The sequence below is a fragment of the Apteryx mantelli genome, chromosome 14 (genome assembly GCF_036417845.1).
Source record: "Apteryx mantelli isolate bAptMan1 chromosome 14, bAptMan1.hap1, whole genome shotgun sequence".
In the NCBI taxonomy this organism is placed as follows: domain Eukaryota; kingdom Metazoa; phylum Chordata; class Aves; order Apterygiformes; family Apterygidae; genus Apteryx; species Apteryx mantelli.
In genome coordinates this window covers 13,329,643-13,353,766 of record NC_089991.1, presented here as the reverse complement: position 1 = coordinate 13,353,766, position 24,124 = coordinate 13,329,643, and the positions used below count along the sequence as shown (strand labels likewise).

General features: G+C 54.3%; 1 protein-coding gene across 2 annotated transcripts in view; it reads left to right on the top strand.

Moving 5' to 3' along the window:
* Positions 1 to 24,124, top strand: part of NDST1 (N-deacetylase and N-sulfotransferase 1) — a 42,540-nt gene that overhangs the window by 5,980 nt on the left and 12,436 nt on the right. For both annotated transcript variants that reach the window (XM_067304624.1, XM_067304625.1), the window contains exons 2-3: positions 20,423 to 21,322; positions 23,538 to 24,020. In XM_067304624.1, coding sequence (XP_067160725.1) covers positions 20,813 to 21,322; positions 23,538 to 24,020 — 993 coding nt within the window. In that variant the 5' untranslated portion in view covers positions 20,423 to 20,812. The remainder of the gene's footprint in view (positions 1 to 20,422; positions 21,323 to 23,537; positions 24,021 to 24,124) is intronic.

Below are 24,124 nucleotides of genomic sequence, written 5' to 3'. Positions count from 1 at the left end.
CTACTCTCCTCCTCGGGCACATTGGGTAGAGGTGTCTGTCAGACTGTCATCCTTCTTAATTCTGTCAGCGATGTGGAGAGATTTGCGTCTCGCCTGATGGCTCTCCCGTATGGTCAAAAAGGATTATAATCCCCACGTAGTATCCCCCTCCATCCTCTGAAGTGGCGTGTCTGCTCTGCGTGCCTGCTGCTCTCTTAAATCTGCCTCCTGCTGCGTCAGCCTTGAGAAAACCCAAATTCTTGCTGAATATCCCTCTTCCTTCCCAACCACCATCTGCTTTTTCCACAGTCTTATAAGGCCCTGCAGCCTGAGAGCTTGGAGCCTTCGTCAGTGAGGCTGTAGAGATGTGCTGACTAGGTCAGGCTGGTTGTGCAGAGAGAAACTATGGCCAAGTGCATCTGCCACGTGGCCAGGGAGTATGTCTCTTTTGGGCCTTGCCCACCTGGCATGGCCTTTCCCAAAAGAAGGGTAGGATGGTGAACAGGCTGGAGGCTGCTGGGCATTCATGTTCCCGTTGGCTTTGATGGAGGATCCATCCTGTCTCCACGTGCCAGGACATAGCCTGCGTGGGGTCTGCCATGGGCAAAGACCATGACCAAGCAGGAAGGGGTGTTGCTGGCTTAGAAGAAAGGGCCATGTTACATTTCTGGTGCTAGTCCTATGAGGGCAGCAGGGCTGATGGTGGTACTTCAAGTAGGATGGTGCTTTTGGGTCAGATGTGGCCCCAAAGGATGGGGAATGGCTGGGGATAATGAATCATTTTGGATCATTTTTGTGTCCAGGTGACTCTAGTCTGTGACAGAGGAATGTGGGGGATTAACGGGACAGCCCTGCTCAGGGAGAGCAACCACAGCAGCGTTGATTGAAATACGACTGCAAGATGCTATCAGTGCCTAAAATCTAAATGCATAGCTTAGTCCATTTTAAATCTTCTCTGGCGGCCTTGATTCGTTCCTTGGCTATTCTGATGCAACGCCGGTCTTGGGGATTTACATCTGAGAGAGGAACTGAGGCCAGGCGGCTGCCCAAGACGTCTGTGCTGTGATGCACTGTGCAGGCAGGTGGGAGGGAGTCCATGCAGGGTACCTGGCACAGGATGGGGATGCTTCGCCTGGTGGCTCTACAGGGACGTTGGCGCCTAGCTGTTTTCCTGGCATGGGGGAGTTGTCCCCGCATAGAGAAGCCAGGAGAGGTGTTTAATGGTTGGTTTCCTGGTCCAACTAGCTGGTGGGATATGAAGCAGCACATGTTACTGCTGGTGTATTAACTCCTGTGGGCTGAAAACATGAGCTGGTGTCTGAGTGAATGGGATAGGTCCAGCACCAGGGTGGAGGTGTAGAAGGGACATCAGAGGGTGATTCCTATTGCATCTGCTTTGCTTTGAGCCCCTGAAGAGGTGAAGATGGAACTGATGCTGTAACTTGGGATCAGATAAACTGATGCAACATACTTCACATGCAAATGCTGTTTAGCTCATGCAGCCTCAAAAACTGTTCTGGAAATCAGGGAGGCAAGAAGCAGCTTGGATACCAGGAGCCCTGATGCTGCACTTGTGGGGGGCCAAGTATATGCTTTATCAGTAACGTTTTAGTGGGTGAAAGTGAAAAAGATATTGCAGGTGTCTTCTGTATTCCACACCGGTCCCTGCTCTCCATTTATATTTCTCCTGGGTTGGTGAGCATTACAGCCTCTGGTATTTTTTAAGGGTGGAAATGTTTGTGTGGAGAGGTAGTATCTTTTATTAGCCTAGCTAATACCTTTAGGAAAAAAACAGATGTGCTTTTGGGCTTGAGGAATATCCGTGTGCCCAAAATGTGCCAGTTTTTCCAACTGTGTCAGCTGGTCTAATAAAAGATCTGACCTCTGCCTGGCCTGGCCACGACCTTGGAGTGTGCTGGCCCTGGGAGCATCCTGCTGGTATGTTAATGCACTGGCTGGCCCTTAAGCACTTGCCCGCTCAGGAGACGGTCACCAGAGCATGCCTGAATTTGTGACGGTTGCTAGAGCATGCCTGAACTCGCTGCAGGCACTTACCTGAATTAGGACTGTCTCCAGACAGTCAATACAGGCTGCAAGCACCCAGCCCCATGGGTGCGTCCAACTCCTGTGCACCCCGACGGGTCTGTCTCTGCTGACTTCAGGGGAAGCAGAGGTCAACTGCAACTCAGCAAAGCCCCTGAGCAGCAGACAGGATGGATATGGTCCTGAGAGAGCATCCTCAGTATCTTCTGAGAGGAAGGGGCAGCTTCTGCAATATTGCATCACTGCAGTGATTTCCAAACACGAACATTTTGGGGGGGGGTTGTTGCTGTCCCAGACTGGTTCCCGGTACACTGTGAGTTGTCTTGCACTGCCATTTTATGGATGCTTGTTTAGAAAAGTGACATTTTGGGGCCAGGTTGGCGTTTGGCAGGACAGCCTGTAGTCCCCAGAACAGCTGGTGGTTGTTCTGTAGACTGGCTGAAGCTGGTCTCCTATGGACTTCAAATTCCCAGTAATGGGAAGCTGTCAGGAAGATGAAGCAGCTGGTATGTGCTGTGAGGCTTGTGTCGCTCAGGCCTGCCTGGGCAGTACAGGAGCAGAGGGAGGTCTGCCTTGGCCAAGGGGTGTAAAATTACTGCTGCCCCAGGCAGCTCTCTATAATCAAGCGTCTCAGAGAAGTCTGCACAGGGTGAGCCAAGCCCTCCTTGCTGTTTTGTCCACTGTTTGCAGCAGGGCAGGTGTCTCTCCAGGAAAAATCTGATCAAACAAGTGTTGGAGGTAGCAAAGAGTGGTGTCAGGGTGATTTCAGCCTGTGGGTTTTGGCAGGGCAGAAGTCCTCATGCAGTTGGCAGGTGACAGTGTGGACTTTGACTCCTTGCTTGCTCCCAGGAAAATATGTACATGTAAAATAGACACAAGGTTTTTTTCCCTCCAATCCTTTTTCTTTTTTAAATACTTGAAATTCAGACCCTGCATATCTAGAAAGGCTCTTGGACACTTGGAGAACCACAAGAACTGACATGGCACATTTCAAAGTGGTGAAATCCAATTTATTGAGGGCATTTTTTCATCCGCGCCGTTCCCACTCCCCTCCCCCCCCAACACACTTAAAATTCATGGAGAGTTTTGTCAGTAAGAACCTGTTTCAATTAACAGACAAAAGAAGCTCTCCTAGTTAAGCAGCACTTTCAATTAAGGTTTGGGAGAATTCCCCAAGGTCTACTTCCTAATAAATGTTCCTCATGAATGAGGGTATTCCTGAGGCTTCAAGGGCAAAAAATCCACATGAGGAAGAGTAACCTACAAAGCAATCTAGCCTTTCCAGGGTGAACAAGGTGGCAGTGGTATATTGTGAATTACAACATGGTCTTGGGCTCCTGGGACTGGATTCTGTTCCCTTTTTGCCATCCTTGGGCATGTTATGTCTTTTTCTTCTGCCTCATTTTCCCCTTGGTTAAAAATGGTGCTGGGGCCACCCCTCCTCTCGTGCTGTGAAACAGGGAAAATTGAGGGATTTGGGAGGAAGTATAGCCCCAGGTTCAGGCTCATTTTTGGGAGATGTGATTAAAGTGCCAGGTTATTTTTTTTTGGAAAAGTGTTAGTGGGGGGAATGAGTGGTAGCTGGCAAATGGTTAGGGGGTTGCCAGCACGAATTAAACTGAATCCTAAGCTCTGAGCCTCACGTTGGCATTGGCCAAGTGATGGGATGGGGTGATCTTTGCCCTCTAGCAGGCCCAGGAACAGAAGCAATCACGATCCTGTAACACCCAGGTATTTTTGCAAACTGGTAGATGCTTGGTACAAGAAATCACAACAGCAGTTACGGAGGGTTTTATGTGGCAGGTCTCCGGACTGTGGAGGCTCTCCATTGAAAAGCGAGGAACTTGACTGCAAAGATTCATTGCAGTCATTCACCTGCACCCAGAAGTCCCAAAGTATGTCTTCTTCCCCGCCTGTGCCACCACGGCAGGAGGGTGGGCTGGGAGCTGAGAGCAGCACCGAGGCTTGGGTGCTTTGCACGGAGCATCTTGCATCTCTGGTCTGCCACATCTTTGCTTGGTCACACCAGAGCATTGGCTGCTGAGCCCACATCCCGGGATTGTCGGCTCAGCAGGGGTCTGGGAGCGAAGCACTGTCTTGGCATCCCCACGGGTCCCATGGCCAAGCGGGAAGCAAAAGACAGGACGTGCCCCAGAGAGTCTTTGGTGCACTGGCAGAGGGTGATAGGATGAGAAGGCTAATGATGTGCTAGTAACCGTTGGCCTAGTTTATGCAGAAGCTTCACTTTTCTGTCTGTGGCTGCTTTGCTTCCCCCCTACTGCTCCTTTCATGTGGATGTCAGGAGATGAGAGAAGAAGGTGATGGGGGCAGCGCGTGGGATGCACATTTCTAGATAATCAGGGTGCTGGTAAAACGTGCAGGGGATGGAGGGGGGGATGGCAACCAGGAAACAGCTGATACCACCATACAGCAAGGCTCGGGCACAGGGTGACCGTCTTCGGGGGTTTTCTCTTGTGCCAACCCTGCTGCTGTGAGCAAAGCCACTCTGTAACGGAGACGATGCTTTCTGGTGCTGAGGACTGGCATCAAATGGAAAAGTGGCTTTGGTTGGGATTTTAAGTGTCCAGGTAGACCCATCTGTACAGCCTCGCAGACCAGTGTGGACAGGGCTGGCTGGGTCTGGGACCATCTCCGGGGCTAGGGAGAGGTCTCAGAAATGTGTGCTAGTGCAGGTTCTGGGGAATTGGGCTAAAGCACTGAATCTGCTAGAGCTGGTCTTAGCCTCAATCCCCTTCAGTCGGCTCTGCCTGCCTGTCCTTGGGGACTGAGCTGGGGCTTGCCCCGCCACGGTCTCAGCAGCTGGGAGCAAGCCCTGCAGCGCCTCTGCAGCAGGGAGGATAACCAGCAAGCAGCCACGTCCAGCAGCACACCTGGGACAGCTGCGGTCCCGGTTCCACTTCAAGTGGGATGCAAGTCCTTGCACAGAGCTCTCCTAGTTCCTCCAATGCCTTGTGGCATGGCTTGGTCCCCTCCTCTGGAGTGGCAGCCCTGGAAGATGGGTGCCTGCCTCCTTGGAAAAGAATGAGCATGTTTTAATCATGGGCTTCCGGAAACATGACCCAATTCTTATGCGTTGGGCTTTGTTTTCTCCCAAAATTTAGCAAAATGTTTGCAGAAATCCTCCACAGACTGAAAACTGCCTTCCCCCGCCCTCCATGAGGAAAGAAACATTTTCATTATTGTTTTTGAAGAAAACAAGGAAAACTGCTTTTTTCTTCTCTGTTAAGTGTTAACAGGGTTCTTTGGGTGAAAAATGTCTTTTTTAAAGCTAGACACTTTGGCCCAAAATAACTCTTTTATGTAAAGAATTTTGACCATTTTTATCAGGCTTATCATTCATTTTGATTTCTTTTTCATAGTGGAGGGCAGAAGAGCGGCAGGCAGTTGGTAGCTGGAGCCAGCGTTTTATTTCCACAGGGCAGTGAGGTATCTAGGGAAAAGTTGGTTCATCAGCAACAATTCACATACATAGTCCTACTGGTCAGTTCTGGGCAGGCTTTATATATAAAGATCTATTTAAATAGAGTGCTGAGAAAAAGGGAGGGTTTTTTGCTGAAATCCCCCGGGGTGGCACTACTCCAGACCTTGAATAAATCATGGATGTATTTTCCTGATACTCCCTTGTGTTTGCTGCTATCCCATCCATTCACAATGTGGAGAGGCTGAGTGGTGAGTCTGGACTGGGTTAGGATGGGAATAGGAGTGGAGAAGTCAAATCCCTGTGTCCCTGTCCTCCCCGAGCTCGGAGCTGCCGATAGGTCCCTTTGAGAGCCTGCTTGGAGGCACTCGTTGGAGAGAGAAAGCAAGAGGGACTCCAGAGTCACTGAAATGCTTTTAGTTGTGTAAAAGTTACCTGGTGCTTCACAGAGGATCTGCCAGAGTCCTCTGGCATGGGAAGTTCCTTGGCATGGGAAGCTGTCACCCAAAGACCCTTTGCATGTGCAGTTGCCTTCCCTTTATCTGGGTCAGAGCTGCCTTGAGTTTTGGGAGTTCCCTCTTCCCTAAGCTCATCCTTCCCCTTGCCCAAGGTGAATGCATTTGTCCTTTTTTATTTTTTCTTTTGCACCTTTGGACATGGGCAATGGGAAAAACCGTGCCAGCATCCTTAAGGAAAGCTGCACTCAGCCTGTGTCCCTGCCAGTAAGCAGTTTGTTTTTATCCCTTGCATGTTGTAACTACTGTTTGCTAAGCACTTAAGAAGCCCATGTAATCTATGGCTAAGACGTTCCTTATCTGGCATTATAAAACTGCTCTGATAGTGAGCAGGCCTTCAGGTTGCCTTGGTGAGACTGCGTGGCTGTATGGCTGGGGGGGGAGAGCTAGGGGCCAGGTTGGCCAAGATTAGCTTTTTTCCGCATAAAAACATCACAGGGCTTGAAGCACTGTTTGCTGGAGAGCTTTCTCAGGGCAGCTTTCCCGTCGTGAGCGTCCCTGCACAGATGACCAGGCCCTGCCTGAGGAGCCTCCCGGGTTTGCAGTCCTCTTGTCCCCTTCAGACTGCGGCAGGCTGTGGAAGGGCCCGGGAAAGGTGGGAAAAGTCAGCTCAGCTCCTTTGCCTGGCTGGTGTGCTGTTCTCCGGCTGGATTTTTACAGTCAGCTTGCAGGCATCGGGGGCAGGAGGAGCAGGAGGGCTCGGGGCAGGGTCAGTGGGGGGCATGTCTCGTCCTTGCTGTCCCCTCTCTGGGGATGCTGCCGCTTGCACAGATCAGAGTGTCGCTGGGTAGGTTAGGAAGGGATTATTTGGCACACGCAGAGACAACACCATGCTGTGGTCAAAGTGCCTTTGTGTTTAAGGTCTCGGTGCTCCCAGCTGTGGTCTGCCTGCGAACGGCATGGCTCGAGCTGTGACTTTGCTCTGATGCTCTGTGGCCTAAACCACAGCACGACATTTCACTGCTGCTTTTCTCTACCCATTTGTGAAGGAGGAGGAGAGGCACCACGTCGAGCTGCGCCAGGGCTGTTCCTGGGACTGAGTGCAGCTCACAGGGAAGGGACCATGCAGCCTTCTCAGGAGCTTCAGCCCACTAACCACAACTAGTTTCACACCCAAGGGCTACTTTCCTCAGCTTCCTTCTCCTGTGCTTGGAAATCTTGATTTTGCAGCCTTGCAAGAAGAAACTTAAGCAAGACAGACATCCATAATGGCTGTCCATCCATCCGTTTCTCTTTGGGCCCATCCTGAAGGCTTTTGGCACTGTGGGCTATCAGTAGATACATGGTTGCCATGAAAATGCCCTGTGGTTGCAATGGTCGAAGCTTTTATGCTGAGTTCGTCTCCCTGGGCTGCTGAGGCTTTGGCCCCTTCTGCCCAGGGCTTTGGTCACTACTTGATGAGTTCTTCAGAGGTGAGATGCTGCACTGAAGTATTAAGGGAAAGATTTGCTACATGATGCCTTGCATCCTTATTCAGCCTGAAGAACATGTTTTAATACTAGTGCTCAGCAGCTGTGTAGCCTGCCGTCTTGAAATCACCTCGCAAACATACACTAAAGGAAATGAATTCTTCTCTGTTTGATTCTTCTTTGCCTTCCTGCAGTGGTAATGCGGATCTGATCCAGCCCTCTCTGGTGAGGGAGGCAATGGAGATGGGGTGGTTGTCTTCACATTGGTACTGTGTTTGCATCTTGTAATGGCTCTTCCTCGTGGGCGCCAGGATTCTTAATCCTTTGAAGGTGTTTCCAGTTGCATTTTTGATTGCCACCTTTAAGAGTTGGTTCTTGATAAAAGCAGCAATTCAGAGGTAGATGTTTAAAGAAAAACTTTTCACGCTAGTTACTTTTTCATTTTCAAATCATGCTTCCCTGTCTTAAGCTCATGGTTGTCTCTTGAATAATGTGGTGGCATTAATCTTCTCTCTGAGGGCATGCTTAGTTCAGTGGTTTTCAGCTGTTTTAGAATTGCAGTCTTCTAAACAATTCCAACAAAATGAAAGGGATTCCCTGTAGAGGGAATTTAAACCTATTAATAATAACTCGGTTAGCTTTTGTGCATCTTTTGCAGGTAGTCCAAGATTCCCAAGGGTTACAGAGAACTGCTTAGAGACTGCTGGTCTGGACCAGTGCTGGGACGCTGGTAAGGATGTACACGAGACGTAGGAGAGAGGAGCACAATGGGCACTGCCAGCCCAGCACTGTGGTCCTGCTGGGGACGGAGGTCGCAGGTCGGCCAAGTTTAGCTGCTGCTCTGTCTTGTCCAAAAATTCAGATGCGTTGGCAAATGCAGGCTAATCAGGCCATTCATTGAGGTCTGGATAAGATCTTTCATTAGCCTTTTGTCATTGAATGTGAAATGGGTGCATTCACGTGTGCTAACCTGTCTGAGTTAACACCTAGGGGTTTTGAGCTGAGCTCAAGGAAGTGTGGGGCTGATCAGACTGAGCCTGTGGCTTCCTCTTCCGCGGCCATCACCGTGAGGGAGGCTGTGAGCCTGGATATGCAAAGAGAAGTGTTTGAGCAAGCAGAAGTGTTCACGAATCGCTGAGCTAAGCAACGCAATTTAACATCGTGCCTCTAAATCCTAGTCCATCCAGGCTTAACCCTGAGGGCTTGCTCACGTGGGGAAATTGAGTTGGTATGGCGGTAGTGGGATGATTATCTAGCAGTGACTGTGCGGCTGGACGTCCACCCAGTGGACGCGGTGTTGCAGAGTGAGTGGCAGGGCATTGCGTAGCTGTTCCTCTGGGGAGCCTGGGTCACGTCCCCATCTCAAACCCCCTCCATCATGGAGAGATTGAGCCCTGCAGATGTACACTGTTAAAGTGCTGCTTAACTTCATCACCTCTGTGACTGTCTCAGATCCTGCCTGCTGGTCTCCGAGTGTCCTGGAAGGATGTGTAAAGGCCAGGGCATCATGTTTCCATGCTTGGTCCACAGTGACCAAAGAAGCTGAATCATCTTAGCTTGCAGCTCCCTCTTCTCCCCATTACATGGCTGCTATTTGATGTATTTCAGCTTTTGTCATTCCTTCTTTCCCCTGTCCCCTCTGCCAGTCGAGACAGGCTTCCTTGATCTCTCCTAGGCTTCACAGCTGTGGGGCGAGAGGAGTGGGATGTATGTGGAACATCAGGGAAACTGGGGCAGGACTCTTTCCAGGATGGGATTGTCACCGTGAAGATGGGAGATGACATGGGGTGCGAGGGGTGGCGGTGCCCGGGGGTGCCTCTTCTGAAGGATGCAGGCATGTGCAGTGACGTGAGAGGAGCTGGCCCCAGTGTCTGGGGCAGGGCGGTGGGGCAGATGCATCTCTCTGGATTGACTGTCAATGTCTGTATTACCGGTGTCATTTGGGGTGGGGGCGCAGGGCCCTGCTCGTGCTGTGGGGAGCAGGTTTCGGGGTCTGTCTAGTGGGAAGGTCGACACTGGCTCCTTCCCCCAGCCCTTTCCAAAGCTGTACAAGGAAGACCCAGGACTGATTTCAACAACCAACTCCTCTTGGCCATGCGACAGCCCTGTTTCTGAACTCTCATCCCATCCCTGGGCTGTGGTGTTGGACAGTTGATTTCTTTGGCAGGAGGCATTTGTAAAGCACCTGATATTCACGGCTTCCTCCTGTGGCTAGATCTGTTGTGGCCCCCAGTAAAGCAAATGGTGCCAGGGTTGTCTGCTGGGTTTGATCAGCCCTCTGGATCCATTTGCACTTCCTTTTTTATATTTAATCCTCTCATTACACCCTAAAAAAATCCCTTTGGAGGTTAAAAGGAAAGCACTGCAGGCTGGTGACAGAGATACTTCATCCCCTCTCCATCCTCTCTGGTGCCTCCCTGGTTCTTCCACTTGGAAGGGATCAGCAGCTTTCCATGCCTGCTGGGGCCGCCAGCCTGCCTTGGGGGAGTTATCCTCCCCTAGTCCTTTTCTAACAGTGTTTGTCCTCTTTTTGTTCTGGGAGAGAAGAGTAAACAAATCCCAAGTGGCCAATTAATACAGGCAGGGCTGTTCCACCTCCCTACCGGAAAGCTGCTGGTGCTGCAGGTACCGGCATGGAAGCGGGAACATGTGTTGGTACAGGGAGGCAGGCAGCTTGGAGAGTTTGGCTCAGGGAGAGTCCAGGGAGCCAGGTGGATGGTGAGCAAAGAGGCAGTGTTTCTCCTGCCACAGTATGGCAATCCCCTGGGGAGTGTTAGAGCTGGGAGAGGCTGGCTGCAGGGCTGTGAGGATGGCTGTGTCCGTGCACCGCTGGGGAAGCAGGGGTGATGCTGGGCGGTCATTGCAGGAGACTCGATGTGCACTCGAATGAGCCGTTCGAAAGTCGGGCGCAAGCTGAGCAAATGTGTTAAAATTTGCCTGGTTGTCAAGGCCATGCAGCAGTGTTTCCACCTGCTGCACGGATCCTTCCTTGGCGTCCCAGACTCTGCTCAGACACTGCTCCTGCCTTAACCCCGGCACAGGTTCCTCTGGCTGACCCGTGCCTGCCCCTGCCCCACTGCGGTGAGCGGCAGTGCAGTAACTCCAGGGAGCTGGCAAGGACCAGGTGCTCAGCCTCCCTGCCCTGGCCTCCAGGCAATGCTGCTGCTGAGCTCCGAGGCCGCAGCGTGTCTCCGTTCCCTCTTCCTGCCCTCCCCAGGCTGGTGACCTTCGTGGGCTCTGCTGGCTAATAACTCTGAGTAGCTGGAAACCACAGGCTCCAAAACCACAAGGACAGTGAATTTTGGAAAGGTCTTTAACTATTTTCTCCTTCCCCCTGCAACTATGTTAGATTTTAATTGATGATAGAAAGGGCTAGTGAGGAGGGATGGAGCTGGCAGCAAGATTGGCAGAAGTTGGGTACTTGAGGCGTTTGCAGATTAAATTTACCTCTCTATGTGTTTGCATTAATGGCCTTCTTGCAATCAAAGCTGTCTCCTCTGCAAGTTTATTCCTGCTGATGAGGCCAGGGCAGGGTGTCTGTGCCCCAGCTTCCCCTTTGTGGCACAGATTGAGCTGTGGGGAGTTATTGTGTGGTTCCCCTTTGGGGTTTTAACTGGCTGCCCTGCCTGTGCCACAGAGATGCTGCTGTCAGCACTGCTGGATAAATGCCTGCAGCCCTGCAAGACTTGCAGTGTGGTCAGGCTCTTCGTGCCTGCCCGTCCCCCTGGGCTGGCCGAGCCCTGCCAGAAATGGTTTCTGGTGGATTTGAGTCTAAGTGGAGTTAGGGCTGTCTCCAGGCCTTTGGTTTTGAACCGATATGTGCCAAGGTCCTCTTGGGGTTTCTGCATGGGGGATATTGTTACAGGGCATGTAAAAGCTCATAGAAACACGAAGCCAACCTGTACCCCTGCAGAGGTACAGGGGAGGGCGAAGGCGTCCTTGCTTTGCTCCTGGGGCTGCAACTTTGCCAGCCCCGCAGAGGCAGGTCGTGCTCCCTGCAGGCTCTGTCTGCCCAGGGAGCGAAGGCTTGGCTGGCACCGGTGGGGTGCTGCTAGTGCAGCTTGGGCTGGCAGTCTCCAGGCTCTCCTACAGCCTTTCCTGCTGCTTTCTTTGCTCCCCAAGGTCTTACCCACAGAGCTGCAGCTGCCCCAAGGCTGGTGCATCCCTGCAGGGTTGCTGTGCGTGGAGCCAGGAAAGGAGGGAGCTGCTGGTACCTGGAGGTGAGCACAGTGGTCCCTTTTACCCCTTACACCCCTGTGCAGCAAATCACCCTGTCCTGGTCCCCCCTTGCACGCAGCCCTCCGGGAAGCAGATCAGCTCCACCACGAGGGGCGGCCAGAGGGACGGAGGAAGCGAGGTTTGCATGGCTGGGGTTTCCCGCTGACGGGCAGCGGGCTGGCAGGCAGGCCGGCATGGCCACGTGGGGCAGGGCTTGCCAGGGAAGCTGCTCTGATGCTAATTCTGTTTGTCAGGGCTCCCGGATTAAGAGTGCTCACACTAAGTCTAGTGATGGACTGCCGTACAGCTGGAAACCGAGTCAGCGCACTTCCTCGTGGGGGCTCTTTCTTGTCCTGCTCCACCTGCACCTTTCTTTTTCATAAGCCACCTTTTTAGTGCTTTGCTCTGTAATTGCCCCAGGAAAAAGAAAGATCAGCTGCATTTCAAAAGCCTTGCTTGCACGTCTTTGAGACTGGAAAGGCAAGAGATTTCCTGCACTTAGATCTGTGTGGTGAACGGAGGTGGGTTTGTCAGACCTGCAGGGTCAGCCACAGGCGTGAGCTCGGTAGCGTGGCAAGGCTGGCAGGCGGCAGGGCAAAGCAGGGTCTTCTCTGAGCATGGGGGGATTTTTTGAAGAGAGGGTGGGTGAGAGATTTGCTCAGAGATAAAGGGAAAATGGCTCTTCCAGTGGCTCTTTCTCCTGTGGTCTTCTAAATGCAGCTCTGGTTGATGCCGCTGGTCTGTGTTACGGTGCCTTGCAAACATCCCAGCTGTCTGTGAAGTATGGTGTTTCTGGGGGGTGATGTCCGGATATGGCACTGGGACTGTAATTTTCAGTTGGTGTCTTTTAAATAACCACTGTGGTTTTAAAAGGCACCTGAGCAGCTTCTAAAAATCAGGTTAAAGGAAGTTTGACTCCTGCTGTCACCTTGCCAGCTCCTGTGTGTGGGTTTTTGTTTTTTTTTTCTATTTTACCATCATGTTTCCCTTTTTGTTTTAGAAATAACAGAAAAATTGTGGGTCTTAGAACTTGCTCTGTTCTGTGCTCTTGGGTCTAAGCCCATGCTTGCAATGGGAACTGACTGTCCTGCACTCTCAAATGCATAAACTGGACTGTTCTCAGCTTTGGATCCTTGTGATTTTTTGCTTAGTTACTTCAGGTGGTCATAAGTAACAGCAGAAATAAATCCTGGCCACAAAGGTGTTTTTTTGTTTGTTTGTTTGTTTGTTTAAGTTCTCCCTTTACATTTTATGGCGTGTCCTGTGCTCGTGCACCAGTGGCAAAGTGCTCACCTCCCCCCAGGGCTTTGGTGTACCTTCCTTCTCACAGGTGTAGCTGTCAGCTATCAGACTGCTGCTCGTGGGCTGGGGAGGTTTGTCTGGAAGTGGTCCAGACTGGCTAAACGTGATCTGGTGGCCCTGGCTTGCACCCAATGACCGGTGCATAGGAAGGGTCCAGCAAGTGGCTTTATTGATGCAAAGGGAACGTCTCTGCACTGACGCTGTCTCTCGCTCTCCTTCCTGGGTTGTGGCGGGTGCCCCTTGCCCGCAGCCCGCTGGGGAGGTGGAGATGGGCTCTCTTGCTCTCCAGGGCCCGCTTGTGCAAGGAAAACCCTGAACAGGAGCATCCCCACCCCACAGCATCGCCCTGAAATCCTCATTGTCCTCCTTGTGTTGTGGCTCCTGTTCCTGCCGCCAGCAGAGAAGCGAAGCTGGGTTTTGCCCTTGCAGCAAACCGGTGGAGCAGGATTCCTGGATGTTTTGAGCCTCCGCAGCTGGTTGCTGGGGCCGGAGCAGACGGGTGCTGGGGTGGGACAGCTGTCTCCCTCAGGTCCCAGCTGCACACCTGGCTGCTCCGAGGGTCCCGCAGGCACCTTGCTGCCGTGCTGGCATGCTGCCCAGGAAAGTGTTGCATTAGCACTTAAACTATGTGGCAGCCTCCCTCCCTACGGGGAAGGGGGTTTGAAATTGGGAAGAAATTAAAGAGAGAAGCCTCACAAGCTATTTTTAGCACCAGTGGAATGTTTTGGGGGCGAGGAGGGTGGCATGTCAACCTGGCTGTTATCTTATGGGCAGAGGGGTGAGTGAAAAACCAGCCAAGAAGCTACTCTGTGCCTGGTGCACATTTCTTACAGACCTGCCAGATGTATGACCATGCTGCTGACCATGTATGCAGTGGTGGGAGAAAGGGAGGTGCAGGGTGTGCATAGGAGAGTTGGTTGGAGTCCTGTGTTTGCCCAGAGATGCTGTCTCTGGGGACCAGATTTGGGAAGGGTTGGGATCAGCCTGATAAAGTGCCCAGGAGACAGCCAGCATGAGCAGGCGCAGAGCGGAGTGAGCCTGTCTGCGCAAGCAGTGAGCAGGGCTTTGCTGAGGAAGGGGCCAGCGCATGGCATGCATGGACACGAGCTCTTCTGCAACTTAAATAATATTCCACTGCAGTAATAATAATGGGGGGTTGGCCATGAAGAGGCCTGCTGAGAGACAACCCCTGCCCTGAGGAGAGGGGGATGGAGGGTTGGGGCAGGACAGAAGGCGAGAAGGAACATCTGTGACTTGGTAAGCCCGTGCTGCTGCCTGCCGTGCTGCTGCCTGCCATGCTGCTCTGTGGTGCTGCTGTGGGAGCTCAGAGCATCCTGGGTGCTCCTGGCTTTTGTGCAAGAGACCCTAGGGAAGGTTTCCAGAAGGAGATGCAGTGACACCAGTGCAGGAAGGCTCTTCCTTGCCAGTTTGATTTTGGGCACCTTCTTCCTGCAGTCTCAGTACCTGTACTGGGGCTCACTTGGGCTGACCCAGATTTGGGTGCTGGGATCTTTTCAGGCCATATCCGCAGGAACCAGTGGTGCAAGCTGGGCTGCGTTCAAGGCCATGCCTGCTGCCTCCCTGGCCATGCCCTTGGACAAGAAGCCAAGTGCCCAAACTCTGCTCTGGCTGGAGTTACTTGTGCCATGCTTGGCCGGACCTTTGTGGACAGATGCTTAGAAACCTCAGGGCTTTTGTACAGGTCATCTTGCATGAGGGCCATCAAGTAGCCAACTCATGTGTGAATATGTGTGTGCAGCGAAGAGGTGGAAAATTCCAGCTAGGAATCAAACCTCTATTTTAACACACCAAAGCCTGATTATTATGTACTTCACAGAACCATAATTATAAGTTCTTAAAACAGGATGGACTAATGAAGCCCCTTGGAAATCAAAGTTGATACAACTGTAGGGCCCCGTTCCCACCACATCCACCCTCTGTCCTGTCTCTCTGTTGCAGGTGATTTGAAGATAGATGTGTAATCTTGCCTGTCAGCAGCCATCTCTGTTCCTGCCTCTCCATGCACTGACGTTAAATCTTCCGGCTGTCACTTCCCTGCCTGTAGCCATGGGAACTCGAATGTCAGTACCGAGGGCTTGCGACTGCCGTGCAGGAAGGAGGGTGGGTCTGCAAGCGTTACTGTCCTAACTGATGAAAGAAGTTGAGGAGGAACGGGATGGCATGTCCAGGATGTGATACTTCATAAGGAGTTCCCAGCCTTTCATTTCCTTGGGGACAGATAATCAAGCAGAGAGCCTCTCTGCACACACGCATCTATAAAAGCAAAGTCCCCATGTGCCTCTTGTTTAAGAGCATTTAATGGTTTAAAAAGGTCTGATGAATGCTGTGGAGATTATAAGTGCATTATTAGCGCGTGTTTCTGCAAAGGAATTTGCTCAGAGGTGTTGCTTCCCCTCTCCGTGGTGCAAGAGCCAGCAGGGATGGATGGGAGGATTTGCAGGGAGCTGGCAGGAAGGTCGCCTGAGGTTGTATCCAGCCTTTGCTTCTTTGGAGGAGACAAGGAAGCTGCTGGGCTGTGTGTTATCAAGAAGAGGGTCACTGGGGCCTGCCTGGCACACAGGAAGGCCATGTCCTTGCCGGAAATGTTTGGAAAATGTTTGGCAGTTCTCTCGCAGCTGTGGCTGCTGACTGTGCCTTGGAGGAGCGATTCTCCCACTCGCTTCCCTTTGCCACTTTGCCCCATCTCCATCTGGGGACAGAGGCATCATTTGTGGGGAGCTGTGGTATGCAGGGAGTGGTTTGGAGGGTACTGAAGAACAGAAAGGGGGTCCCTGGCATTAAAATGAGCTGGAACGAGCTCTGCAGGAACAGCAGAGGGACAAAGCGAGAAACCTAACCTCTGGCAGCTCTTATTGCTGTTTTTTCTCTGAACCTTTACATTCAGGGCAGCTCTGGTTCCCATGAGATGTGATACCTGATGGCTGGGTTATTTGGGGTTGGACAGCTGAAGGTATCGCCTGTCTCTGCTCGTTAGTAGTGGCCCCATGTGGGGGTGTCACCAGCTGCAGGGATTTGGCTGCCCGAGGGGTTCCTGTGGTGTCTGTGCTTCCTGCGCCTGCCGGGAGGCAGGACGCTGGGCCTGGCATGCTCCAGGGCTCTTCTCCCGGTGAATGGGAAGGGCTGGGGCAGGAGACCTATGCAAGCAGCTGCCGGAGGATGCATGGCGCTGGCACTCATCCTGGTCTGCTGAAATGTGGGGGGAGGTATCCGAAGTCACATAGGGGAGGCATAAACCCACGGGCACCAGCAGCAAGGAGACCACATCACGTTGCTGGTGTCAGCACTAGCTTGCAGCCTCTGACAGCATGATGCGCCCTTGACTCACCGGGCATGGGCAGAGCCTGTCTTCTGCAGAGTGGGTTGCCAGACCAGGGAGGTGAAAGCCTGTTTCTTCCAAGAGTTTCCCTAATACGTTTACAAACCTTTTGACTTTGTTTTTCTTTGTAAGCTTTTAAAGCTATTTGTGAGTGCCGATTACAAATTACTGCATGCTTTTTTGCTTGATTTTGGAGGCAATCCCAGTACAGGAGTCCTAGCGGATGCTGGATTTTCTGCGAGAGCAGTGTGTTGTGTGTGTGCACTGTGCTGCGCTTGGACTGCCCCTGTGTTTTTGTGTTGCTCGGGCTGGGAGAGACAGACCTGGAAAACTGTCCTGCCCCAGATTCCTGCCTGGGATGCTCTCAAGAGGTTGAACATCCAAGAGGACTCCAGCCCTGTTGAGGTGCCATGTTGAGTGACACAGTGGAGATACAAATGAATCGAGGTGAGAGCAATCAGAGCAGGGCAAAGCGAGAGCCCAGTCGTGGATGAGTGGAGCCTGCCGTCCCCTAAGGGGGCTGGGGTATGCTGCGTTGGGAGATCAGTTATCTGAAGCATCCATTGCTGGAATGGGTTAAATATTCCTGCAACATGCAGGTCGGGAAAGCAATGCAATGCAGCAAAGAGGAGGGTGGTGAATCCCACATGGAGAAGGAAATCCACATGCTGCCCTTTCTGCCTGGGCCAAGGAGCGAAGGCGCATCCTCTCTTGTCCCTGCTGGGGATCGTCCACCTGTAAAAACTAAAAACAAAAAAAAGGCACCAGCCGCTCTCCTGTCCTGGCACAGCAGGAGTGGGTGTTGCTGGTGGGTGGCAGAGACTGTCGCTGAGGCTGACTTCTCGCTGCGCGTGTGCGGGATTGTCAGTCCCTCGCGTGGGCTGTGTGCAGCTTTGCTCTGGAGGCCGGTGTCCCTCTGAGGGCCGGCGGGGGTGAAGGGGAAAGGGTGTCCACCCCCGGGAGCGGGGTGGCGAGAGGCTGGGCGAAGGCAGCCGGGAGGCTTGGGAAGTAGGACACGGGGCTTGGAGCAGGCCTTGCTCGAAGCAGGTAAGGGCAGGAATGACAAGATTACTCCGCAAAGTCGCAACGTGTAATCCACGTTACTTTTCAGCCGACAAAGTTTAATCCCGTTGCTCTCCGGATTACGTTTTGTACGGCAGCCATCGGCTTGCGCAGCCCCTCCGCGGCCGTGCTGCGCGCCTGGAGCCTCCCTCGCCTCGCGCTCTCCTGCCATCCCCTGCCCGGCCGCGCAGGGACCCGGTGGCTGCCGCGGCCTTTTCCTTGCCGTCTGCCCCCTTCGAAGACACATTGTCAGGTGGCAGCAGGCCGCAAAGGACGGAGCGGAGCCTCTGGCAGGCAGAGGCCGGGCTGGATTGCAGAGCGGGGACGGCCGTTTGGGGAAAGGCCTGCGAGACGGTGCCAGCGGGAGTCACGAGGAGCTATGAATAGCCCTGAGCCCCCGCTAAGGTGCGCAACGCGAGGGGGCGAGCGGGCCGGCTGCCCTTTCGGCTGTCTCCGGGCAGGTTTGAGCCGCGGGAAGGGCTGGGAAGAGAGGCGGCGCTCTCCTTTACGGCTGCTACCGCAGCCAGGATGCCGGCGCTCTATTTTTATCTCTCTCCCAATCCTGTTTAATGCTTCGCTTGCACAAACCCCTTCCCGCAAAGCAGCGGCGAGGCAGCCTCAGCCGCCAGCCAGCCCGCGCGGCGCTCGGCCGGGCTCGGGGGCCAAGTGCTGTGAGCCGGGGGCTCTCCGCTGCCGCGGCTCCGCCAGCCTTCGGCGCTCCGCAGCAGGGCACAGACCTCTCTGCAGAGATGTCCTCCCAGCGAGGAGCAGGGATTTCTGCCGGGGGTTTCGAGACCACGCTGTGAGCCCCCCTGCTGGGGGCAGCGAGCCCCCACAAACGTGCTCCCTCCCCTCGTGCCCACGGGGGGATTAGCCAGATTCTCAGAAAGGGAGATACTTTTTATTATTATTATTATTATTATTACTATTTTTTTTATGCACTGGCAATATCAATATTTCCCTCCCTGAGACAGCTTCACCTCCTTGCAAGATTTTTCTTTTCTTTTAGTGGGCCTTTCAAGGGGGGAAGAAAAAAAATTCCCAAGGTCCTTTCGGCTCCACGTGGACGCTCTTGCTTGCCTTGGCCTTTCCCTCAGAAGAAGGCTTTGTCTCGGTGACCTTGGCTGGAATTTCCCCCCTTGGCCCGTGGCTTGGCCTCGTGGCTTCCAGCTGGCTGGCTGCCCGCGGCCCTCCCCCGCGACCGTGCATATCCGCCGTACTGTTTATCCCGGGTTGCCGGAGGGCCTTTGTAGGGGACAGCACTTCTGAGATGTGCAGGGAAGCCGTGCTTCCCCCAGCATCCTAGAAACCCGTCGCTACATGGAGCGTGCCTTCGTTATCAAATAAATCAGTGTCTCCGTGTGAAGGGGTTCTGGCCAGCTGCTGCTCTTCGCAGCGTGGGAGTAAATTTGGAAAGCTTCCCTTTTGTTTCAGCGCTTCGCCTGGTGTAAATGAGATTGCAGTCTGGCCTGAAGTGTTTGCCTCGCTCTCCTTTTGTCTGTGCCTTTAATGACTGTGTGACTTTTAAATAATACAGTGATTTTGCAGAGGTGGGAACACTGTTTGCCATGCTGGGGCAGGAGGACAGTGGTGTCCTCGTGTCCTCGCAGGCCAGAGGGGCTTTGTTTGGTGTGGGACAGGGCTCCTGTTGCAGCATTAGCCCTGGGGACTGCCCTGTGCCCTGGGGCCAGCAGTACCCCCGCAGCAAGGGTCTGAGGGCTGCCCTTTGCCTCGGCAGCCACCTCTGTGTACTGTGGGTCTCTAGCCGCTCGGGAAAGATTGCTGGCGCACCCCGGGGCTGGGCTGAAATGCCTGCGTGAGACACGGCCTGGAGCAAAGGCTCGGCTGCATCCTGCGCTAGGCGACGGTGAGCAGTCCCTGCGTCTGTCGAGACTGCCCGCCTTTGCTGGGAGCGCAAGGCTGGGCTCCTCCGGCGGCGGCTTTGCGGGCTGGCCTCGCTCTGTGGTCAGCTTGGAGTGGTTTTGGCTGTCAGCGTCCCCCCATGCTTTGCTCCCCTGGGTTGTGCATTGGTGTTGCGAGGACAGGTGACAGCGGGTTCGTAGCCCCCTGTGCTGTGCTCAAAGTCCCCCGTCCCCCTCACTTCCAGCCTCCTCCTTCCTCCTACCACAGGATCTCCAGCCTCAGTCTCTTCCCCTCTGAAGCCCCCTCTGCCATGTCCTCACCCAAAACAGTGCCCAGCAGCAGGACATTGTGCCAGGTCCTGCCAGGCCATGCGAAGAGGCGGGAAGGGGAGCTGCAAGCTGGCCTGTTGCTGCCACCCCACGCACAAAGCCACCCAGCCCCCGTATGCCATCAGCACGTGGTGCCACACGGCTCAGTGCACCATGCAAGTTGCTCAGGGGCTGCGCACCACCCTGACCCGTTGCCAATGGCTGTTGGGAGGCTGTTGGTTTTACCCTGGGGCCTGGGGGCTCTGCAAGCCAGGCTGAGCCGATCCCGTGTCTTGCAGTTGCTGAAAGGCACAGCCGGTTGTTCCTGCCGCTGTGCGCTCCTGCCGCTTTCCTTGCAGCAGTCTGGCTCTCGCTGGATGCCCTGCTGAGCCTGCTAAACTAGAAGGAAATGAGCCCAGCAAAAAGGCGGGGGAGAAAGCGGATATTTCGTGAGTTCAGTGCACTTGATGAGGGATCAAACAAGCACTGGAGCCCCTGCAAAATAAAAGGGTGTGGACTACGCGCTTGCAATTGGGAAGGGAGGAGCAGGACTTCTCTGGCAGCAGCTGTTTGTTAGAAGGGCTCAGCCGTGTTGTGGAGGGATGGGGACTCACAGATACATGGGGACTCACCCAAAGCACTGGCATCCCAACTAAGACCCCAGAGGTGCCGCTCTGCCCTGGGCTCACCGAAGCTGGGGTGTCCTGGCACGTGTGCGCATGCAGGCACTCCCTGCCCCGTCCTCGGCACCGCCGGGAGCTCGAGGCACTCTCGTTGCAAGTCCTGGCACGCAAGCGAGCTCACCGAGGGATCTGCTAGAGTGATTGCGCTTGCATAAATAAAAGCTGCGGAGCCGCACGACATCAGTGTTCAGAGCGTAGAGATATCAAAGCAAGCCCTCCGTCCGAGATCGCTCCTGGGCTCACCAGCCCTTCTCTCTCTTGCAGGGCACGGAGCAGTGTTGCAGGAGTGAGGCACCCCAGGGAGCTGCCATGCCTGCGCGCCCGCTGAGAGACGCGCTGACGCCGCCCTCCGCCCCCTCGCCCCTCTAAGGCCATGGTGCTGACCCCGGGATGCTGCTGCAGGGATTTCGGCTCTGAAAGGGGACTCTCAATGGATTTGCCATGGTGACATGAAGCAGACAGCGAAGGACACCGGACTGTCGAAGGGGAGAGAGCCTGTACATGCACATGCGGCCTGCTAGTATTTTAATTTATTATTAGTATTATTATTCAATTTTCTTTTAGCTTTTTTTTTTTCTTCCCCTCCCCTGGGGTTTGAAAGGGGAGGGGAGTGGGCAAGGGAGAGGGGCCTGAATTTGCTCTGCAAATGCAAGGATGACTGTGCTGGCAAGGGTCCGGAGGAGTATCCGACAGGTATCTCCACAGGTTGTGTTGCTCCTACTCTTTGCCTTCTGCCTGCTCAGTGTTTTTGTCTCTGCGTATTATTTATATGGGTGGAAAAGGGGCTTGGAGCCCTCTGGGGATGTGCCAGGGCCAGACTGTGATGAACCCAAGGTCGCCCCCTCCCGCTTGCTCCCGCTGAAGGCCCTCAAGGTGGCCGATTCCTCCCGCACAGACCCTTTAGTGCTGGTGTTTGTGGAAAGCCTCTACTCTCAGCTGGGCCAAGAGATTGTGGCCATTTTGGAGTCGAGCCGCTTCAAATACAGGACAGAGATCGCCCCGGGGAAAGGGGACATGCCCACGCTGACTGACAAGGACCGGGGACGCTTTGCACTCATCATTTATGAGAACATCCTCAAATACGTCAACCTGGACGCCTGGAACCGTGAGCTGCTGGACAAGTACTGTGTGGAGTACGGCGTGGGCATCATCGGCTTCTTCAAGGTACGGGGCCGTGGGCCGTGCTGGAGCACGGGGGTGAACCGATCCCCCCATGGTGTGGGTGCCTTGCCCTCATAGAGAGTGTGGGTTTGTTTCTATGCATCCAACTTGCCCCCATGGAGACAAGGAAGTGCATGCAGGGCTTAGGTGTTCAGCTAGGGCCCAGGGCAGTTCACGCAGCTTCCTGCCTGCGCGGGGGAAGAAGGTGCTGCCAGCACTGTTGGGTTGGTGGCAGACAGAAGCCGTAACAGCCTCAAGGTGTGGGGTCCTGCGTGCACACCCATGGGGGCTCAACTCAAGCACAGCTCAGGAGATCACGTGGGGGCCGGGATGCAAGGAGGCTGTGCTGGGCACTTCGTGCCCCAGAGGCCAGGAGGTGTCTGTCTGTCCGTCCGTCCTTCCTCTTGGTACTGTGGGCCTCAAATGCTTTAGCACTCGCTTCTCCATGGGGAGTTTGCTTTCCGAAAGGCCATTGCGTTTGGGCTGCTGGAGCAGCACAGCTGGATTCCTGCTGGGCACTGTGGCGCTTTGGAAACCACTTGTTTTATATCTGGTCCCTCTGTTTCCTCCCCCCAGTGTGTGCTGCCCTGTGTGACTTTGCACCCCAGTGGGACCCTGGGGCAAATGGCGCAGAATCCGTGCACTCAGTCCAGTTATTTTTAATTTCCTGTTTTGCAGCAATGACCCTCGCTGGGGTTTGCCGAGTGCTCAAACTGGTAGAGGGGCCAAACCCCAGGCTGGGTGTAAACAAGAGGCTCCTGATGGGAGCCCACGTGGCTGCAGGCATTGACATCGGGATGAGCTCGGCCCAGAATTGTCCCTCTGCAGAATCATAAATCTGTATTTTATGAGATACTTCCAGTACTGACCGAGGAGCGCAGAAACAGATGGGGAGGGAGCCCGGTCCCCACAGCTGGCCCGGGAGTGCCGTGCTGGCAGCCGCGAGCTGGCGGCAGGGCTTACGGGGCCCACTCTCGCCTCCGAAACCTGCCAGCGAAGCAGGGAGCGCTCGGCGGAGCGGCCGCTGGCCCCTGCCCAGCCTCTGCAGCTGTTTCCGAAAGGCCTCGAGGCCCAGAGGAACAGGGGCCCACGTACGCGGGCAAAGGGCTCTGACGGAGGCGCCAGGCTGACACGCGAGGAGATGCCTGGGGCCTCTCTGAGCTGCTGGGCAGGCTGCTCCCTGCAGACACGTGGCATGTCCCCTTCTGCGAGACGGGGAGAGCGCACAACGACGGCTGCCTGGGTCAAGCAGCACCAAAACCCCTCTCTGGAGCTCGTTGTAGTGCGTGGCTGTTCCGCGGGTGTGAGGGGTGGGAGCTGCATTGCCCACTTGGCTACTAAGCCCTCTGCCAAGTCCTCCGGAGCCTGCCACCCTGTCCTGAGCTGGCCGTGGGAGCTGTCAGCTTGCGTGCGAGTTGTGGTTGGGAAAGGTGACTTGTGGAGTTGCTGCAGTGTCCTGCTCTTCCCATGAGAGCTGTGATCTGGGATTCCTGTTAAGTGGCATCTGCACCCACTTTGGGCTTTTGGAAATGTTTGGGGTTTTTTTCGGCTGAATTGTTCTGCCTGCCCTTTCCCTTCCCAGGGTTCGCAGCCCAGTTGACCTTTGTACCCTGGAAGTGAGTAAGTATGAATGTCTGCCCACATCCAGGTGTATAAAAAGTCTGCTGGCTTTCAGGAACCACTGGCCAAGGGGAGCATTTGGAATGGTCTCCTTTTAGGAAAGACCTGGAGTGCTGGTGCCCCTGCGTTCTGGTGATGGAGCTGGGGGAAGCTCCTGTGTTAAGTTGTGGCAGGACGAATGAATAATGCAGGATTCGCAGATGGCTGCAGGTGGGGGAGGCTGGCATGTTTGGGAGAGGAAGAGAGGAGGGAGCCTGGCACTCCAGAGCATGGGGTGAGGGCTGCACACCTGAGCCAGGGCAAGAGCTCTTCCCAGAGGAGGAGATGAGCTGCCCCTTCCCTCGCTGTGTACATTTTTCCCCCGTCTGGTGAACCCCTGCCTGGGTTATAGTGTTCCTGAGCAGTCAGGCCACACGATGGGGTTGTCTGAGCACAGCGGTGAGAGGTGAGCCAGGAGGCATGAATAGAAAACCTGCGCAGAACTCAGTGTGTTTTTAAACGCCTTCCTCTTATTGCTCCCCTTGTCCTTGTTCTTTGTTCATGGCATCTCTCCCTTCCTCTGGTCCTCCTGATTTAGTCTGCATTTCTCCCCTTGCAGGCCAACGAGAACAGCCTGCTGAGTGCTCAGCTGAAGGGCTTCCCCCTTTTCCTCCACTCCAATCTCGCACTGAAGGACTGCAGCATCAACCCCAAGTCACCCCTCCTGTACATCACACGCCCCAGTGAGGTGGAGAAGGGAGTGCTCCCAGGGGAGGACTGGACTGTCTTCCAGTCCAACCATTCCACCTACGAGCCGGTCCTCCTGGCCAAGACCAAGTCAGCAGAGTCGATCCCGCACATGAGCGTGGACGCAGCACTGCACACCACAGTGATGCAGGACCTGGGTCTTCACGATGGCATCCAGAGGGTGCTTTTTGGCAACAACCTCAACTTCTGGCTGCACAAACTGGTCTTTGTGGACTCTGTCTCCTTCCTAACAGGCAAGAGGCTCTCCCTGCCCCTTGACCGCTACATCCTGGTGGACATTGATGACATCTTCGTGGGCAAGGAAGGCACTCGCATGAAGGTGGAAGATGTCAAGGTACTGCTGTTATGTCCTGGCTGGCTGGGTAGAGGATGCATGAGGCTGGAGCAAGGGCTGGGAAATTGTGCATGGTCCAGGGTGCTCCTGACTCCAGGCATGAG